General features: G+C 37.5%; 1 protein-coding gene and 1 long non-coding RNA gene across 2 annotated transcripts in view; one reads left to right on the top strand and one right to left on the bottom strand.

Annotated features, from left to right (window-relative positions):
• Positions 1-579: 579 nt before the first annotated feature.
• LOC124269455 overlaps positions 580-6,257 on the top strand; it is a 13,674-nt gene continuing 7,996 nt past the window's right edge. Inside the window, exons 1-2 of the long non-coding RNA XR_006896521.1 lie at positions 580-687; positions 5,204-5,210. This is a non-coding gene — a long non-coding RNA (uncharacterized LOC124269455). The remainder of the gene's footprint in view (positions 688-5,203; positions 5,211-6,257) is intronic.
• Positions 3,967-6,257, bottom strand: part of LOC124269146 (fucose-1-phosphate guanylyltransferase-like) — an 18,613-nt gene continuing 16,322 nt past the window's right edge. Inside the window, 1 exon segment of the mRNA XM_046704196.1 lies at positions 3,967-6,255. Within this exon segment, the coding sequence (XP_046560152.1) occupies positions 4,823-6,255 (1,433 nt within the window). The 3' untranslated portion in view covers positions 3,967-4,822.

Raw genomic sequence — 6,257 nt, 5'->3', positions numbered from 1 at the left:
GCCTGTCCCATTATGAGTCGATGTATCTGGGCAGCGTGGTTCGTTTGCATAATATCAATCAGTGGTGTGTCTGGTCCAGACACGGCTTATTGTCATGAACCTGGGATACCGCAGAGTGCAACATTCAACAACAATCAAACATTCTAGAGTGACTGTAAAGATCCTCCGGAATGTCGGCAGTTAGAAGCGGTCGTAAAATATACTAACAACAATTTGTCTCACCAAAATAGACTTTTATAATTCATTGGAATCTAGTCATGGTCAACTTAACAATGAAATTACAAAATGTACCCAAAATAAAACAACACATAAGTAATATACCCATTGACCTTGTGGTCATCATCATCATCATCATCACAAGTTCACAGTTGTTTGCTTCAGCATTGCATACTGAAGTAGTAGTAGTAGTAGTAGTAGTAGTAGTAGTAGTAGTAGTAGTAGTTCCACTGCTGAAATGTATCCCTACACACTGAGTTAGGTCTCAAGACCAACCATGACCCTGCCATTACAATACAAACAAAAGTTAGTAAAATAAATTTGAATTTTATCAAAATGCCTTGATGAACATTCCTTGTTCCGGTTTTCAGAGAAGAAAAGATGTTCATTTTAATATTTAACACTAAAAAGAGCTAGTTTCAAATAAAAGTGTACAAATACCATTTTCAAACTCAGTTTTAATGTACATTAGTCCTGCATGGATACTAACCTCATACTAACCTCACTGAGCCTAACACCTGGACAATCACACACACCCCCCACACCCCCACAGGTGTCTTGGACACCAATTGAACTATGTACAATCATATTGCACTTGTGATATTACATAAAATCACCTGTATAACGGAACAATTATATGATCACCACCATATATATAAAATATATTGATTTGCATAAGTTGTATTGAGACACACATAGTGACAAGAATATAATCCCTCAATAGTATAATTATTATCATGTTTCATGATGGACAAATGGACATGTTTCAAGCCATGAACCCAGCTACACCATAAGACTATTTCCCATACAACTGTCTTCACCATGAATAACACTATTTCCCATACAACCACTCTCATATACCCGTCTTCCACACAGTTAAATCCTCCAGAGGTGTGGTTAAAACAACCAGTGGATCCTTCATGGCTCCAAGCTCCAAGAAATCGTCAAACGATTGTCATACAACTTAAAAAATCTGAATATTGTTCAGAACTATGTTCCATACAACCACTTGCATATGTAAATTAACTGGAACTGGAATAAATTAATTGGAATTCTGATACAGTGAGTTAGTACTGAAGGTACATCAGAGTGTGTCGGCTTAATATGAGAGGAAAACACAAAGGATACAAAATATACACAATGATAATTAAAACCAAATTCATGATCAAAATATGTATGAATCTGGGATAAGGTAACAAAGGGCCGCAACTCTGCAGAACTTGATAGGCCACATACCCTTTCCCATCTTATCTTAAAACAAACTCAATTAGACAGTACACAATACAGAGCCATGGCAATGTTGCTAAAATGAGATATTCAATGTGAAGTAAATGTTATCATGGCTCAATATAGCTACATAAAACAATCACATGTGCAACTTAGGGACCATTGATAATTTATGTCTGTGTGTGTGTGAGTGTGTGTGTGAGAGTGAGAGAGAGAGAGAGAGAGAGAGAGAGAGAGAGAGAGAGTTTTGAATAGGATCATCACAACCGCTTTGACCTAAATTTAATCAGAAGATGGAGTGTGGGGTTTGAATATTATTTCGATAAAGCCGATTATTGTCTCAGTCTGCTTTTTACACAAAAGAAGGATGGTATTGTTTGAATTCAAGTTTCAATAAAGCTGCTCCTTTACTCAAAATCAGTTTCATGGGTTGTAAATATTAACGACTTATTTGGTAAAGAATGTTAACCGAATATACTACGTATTGCATCTGCGGGGGTGCTGGGTGGGGTGGGTCATCAATATTGTATACATGTACTGGGAAGAGGTGGTTCAGCAAATTTGTACACATAATTATTAAAAATTTAAGGGAAGGGAGGGAGGGGTAACTGATTTTGTACATGACATGCAGGGGTGGGGTGGGGTCACTTACATTGTACATAAATTTTAGGGGGGTCATTCACATTGTACATGCTTCTCAATCAAAATCGTCACCACTCCCCCCTAGCCATAAATTATGAAGAGTCCCTTATTATTAAAAAATGCAACCCAATATTTATATCTTCACTCAATTAGTGCATGTCAAGGAAAATATTTTATGTCTCAGCCTTATTTGTCCTGATCAAATCTCTCTGTGGACATATGAAATATTTCTAAGCAATATTTACCATTCTATATCACTAATCTCTGTTATGAGTAATTTGTCATACTTTCTTAGGCTCGAGGTCATTGACAAAATGTGGGAACTTTAAGATTACATTCACATGTTGCTATTATGTTTTATAGCTATGTTCTATTAATTTATGTGACAGTTTCAACTTTTATTGATTGATGGGACCAGGGTGCAACCTGGTTTTCTTTGATAGATATAGAATTATTTTTCTGATGCATGTTCCGAAAATTGAACATTGTGTGAGAATAAGTGTCACACAGCACTGGGTCTAACACTGACTATAAAATTACCCAGATACCTAGAATCTAACATTTTCTTATCTGAAGGTGTAAACATTTACCTCAAATATTTAACTGGTTTGAAAAACAAACAATTCTAAGTATGGTCCAAAATTTTGATATTCCAGAAAAAAGAGAGTAGATTTCACCACTTTTTATCTGATTAAATACAGATAAAATTACTATGTGATATTTTCGTATCTAACAGCAAAAAGAAAATGGCAAACCAAATAACGCCCATTATCGAAAAGACATAATACACCTTTATTGGATTGGTTTGCTCATGAATAATGTTCCTTTTCCACTGTGACATCAAAAGACGACAAGGTCATATCCAATCACGAAGTGAGTGAGTGAGTTTGGTTTTATGTCGCTTTTCTGTGTAGTAAAATTCAAAAGATTGACAGAAAAGGTGAAAAATAAACATTACAAGAAGAGTGAGTTTAGTTTTACATCGGTTTTAACAATATTCCAGCAATATCTCAACAGAGAACAACAAAAATGGGCTTCACACACTGTATCCATGTGGAGAATCGAACTTGCAGAGCGAACGCTTTAACCACTAGGCTACCTCATCACCCCTATGTGATCACGAAGACAAGGGACAAACCCAAGGTCATTGTCAATCATGTCACGTGGGTCATCATTATGGCATGAGGCTGCTGCATAGATTAAGTAATTTATCACTGCTTTATACAGCAGTAATCTTTGTAAAATGCCAGTAACCATGGTAAAAACTAATAACAAATGGTGAATGTAAAACTCCAAATCCATCAAATATGAATTCTTGCAATGCCCAAAAGATAAACTGGAGGCACATTTGGCAACATAATACATATTTTAACATATTTTTTAAGCCTACAAGAGTTATGTCCCTTCAAATATTAATTGATAATGTCGCGACACTTTTCAAAATGGATGATAATTGTTCCAGAAAATACTAAAAAGCACCGAGCACGTCTAAAGGGTAATAAATTCATTACACAGCCATTTGCTCAGGAATACAGATTCAAACGGGCCATACCATCTCGAACTACCTGGCGAATAGCTGTATAAGTTTTAAGGACTTGTTTTTCAAATAATAGGATAAATCTTTAGGTCTAATCTACTTCCACTTCCTAAATAAACAAGAGTCATTAGAAGATGACAAATCCCCCGTCCCCCACATATTTGAAAGAACAAATCATCTGACAGTTTAAGTCCAACTTGATTTTTTTTTGTCTAAGTTTAAATCGTTTCCATGGAAATCATGGAAAATATAAATGCAAAAAATCTGCAAATACCAAAAGGCACCACTTTGGGATCTGTCTCATATATCTGCCAAGTTTTGCTGAAAGATATCGAAAGGTTTTCGAGTTGTGCTCCGGAAACGAGGCCCACCCATCCTTTCTGAGACTAAGTCCAAACCGTTTCAATGGAAACCAAGAAAAATCAAATGCCAAACATCCGTAGATAGGAAAAGGAACCACTTTAGGGTATGTGTCATATATCAGCTAAGTTCTGTTGAAAGATATTGAAATGCTTTTTGAGTTGTGCTCCGGAAAACGAAACCTTTCCTCCCTTTGAGACTCAGTCCAACACGTTTCCATGGAAACCAAGAAAAATAAAAAGGACGAAAATCTGTGAAAAACAAAAGGCACCACTTTAGGTTCTGTTTGATAAATCTAACAAGTTTTGTTGAAAAATATTGAACAGGTTTTGAGTTATGCTCCGGAAACAAAATGTGACAGAACTGATAAAAGGACCTTTTCATGATAATTACAGCTGAATTCTCCAAGTGAGTTGGATTTTAATTTCAAAGGTCACAAAATGTCACAGTAGTCCATACTACATGTTGGAATAGGTTGAGATGGATTAATACTACCTGTGATACTTTAGAGTATTTCATAAGCATTGTCTATTAACCAATCGAAAGTCTTCTAAGTTATCTAAAGGGTAATAAGAAAGCTTATACAGTAACTAATGCATTAAGTAAATACCCTGTAGACATACATCCCACATACCCTCAACCACAAATATTATGGCTCTGATTTATTAGACACAAAATGGAGGTGTGCATATTTGGAAAGGTCTTTGGCATCAAAATATTCAACTTAATATCCTAACTGAAAACAAGTAGGTAGGTTGATCAGAACCAGAGCATTTGTATAAACCTATAAGATGATTGAAATGTGAAAGACACATTAGCATGTAAGAACCATAAAGTTATTTAGTTCTTGGAAGCTGTTATGGCCTGGAAGAGATTCCTCCGATATTTCAACATGGCTGCCACATCCTTCACCTTGAGAAGGTCAGCCATTGAGAGCCGTCTGCAGCTTGTGGGTTCTGTCATCTTCTTCCCACTTATGAGATGTTTCATTTCAGTGAGGGAAAAGTCAAATGATTCTGTCATTGATGATTGGGCAGCAAAGAGTTTCAGATTCCACAGGCTGAGTTTGTGAGCTGCACTTCCAGATGTTTCTTTGGGGATTAGTTCTTTCAGAGTCAAGCTTGAAGATGAGCAAAAGTCCTCAATTGTTTTGCCAAGGAAGGACAAAGAAGTCACATCATCTGAAGAACATGACTTCTTGATGTTGTCAAATATATTCAGGAAGATGGTAACATACTCTGTCCTGTTGTCGATGCAGATGGGCACAGTATGGAGGAAGCAGCCTTTGGGTACAGCGAGGACCTTGGGAGCATGAGATACCTCGGACAACAGATACTGGCAGTTACTGATGATGGTGTCGGGCTCAACTGAGACCGGGACATCAAAGTGGCAATATTCCATCACAGATCTGACTGGGGTTGATGATGTTTTTGGAAGAGAAGAGTGCATTACACAACCAAAGGATTGATGTTCCATTTTAGGCATTTTATGATTATTATAGTTAAAACTGTCCGTCCAAACATTAAAGACATCTTTTGAGAATGAAAGCTGTTGTTGGAATTCTATGTCTTCGCATAAATGGTATATATACTCCTTTGTTGTTCCTATGTGGATGAACTTTGATGCATTCATCACGAGAAGATGGATATCTGTTCCTTTTAGATGATTGAAAACTTTCATCCTTGTGTCCTTGAGGTCAGCGGTCATGAGGCTGATATTCCCTGTCAGGTCAATATAATCCGATGTTGCCCTGGGACCGAGAGCTTGTAAGAAGTCACCATAAGCATCAATCTCACATGTGATTTGGCCAGTCTTCTTCTTCAGGTCCAGGAGGCTCTTCATGACATCTGTCCCGAAGTAGAAGCTGCTGTCAGTATACACAACCTTGCCCTCAAGAGTTAGATCATCTGCAAATTCAAAAGGACCTTGACCTTCAAGAACAGCTCCCTGCTTCTCCATTCTCTCATCTGTCGGTTTCTGCAACACCTCAAGACATTCTTTAATAGAAATATGCTTCTGTCTGCTGTTCACATCCTGATCTGCAATAACATAGACGCCATGTGTACGTCCCATCTCAATCGATGATGGATGAGCAAATGCAGTGAATCCAGTATCAGGAATCGACCAGTCAGAATCAGATCCGAGATCATACACCAGGAAGTCATCAGCACAGACAAGCAGCACACCTGGCTTCATCTTGTCCACGAGTGACCAGTACATGGCTAACTTGAGGTCCAGCATCTGGTACAGAGGTTCTCCGTGGGGGAGGGCAGAA

Source organism: Haliotis rubra, unplaced genomic scaffold, assembly GCF_003918875.1.
Source record: "Haliotis rubra isolate DU_JTF1 unplaced genomic scaffold, ASM391887v1 Scf1, whole genome shotgun sequence".
NCBI lineage: Eukaryota > Metazoa > Mollusca > Gastropoda > Lepetellida > Haliotidae > Haliotis > Haliotis rubra.
This window is presented reverse-complemented; position numbering and strand designations above follow the sequence as displayed.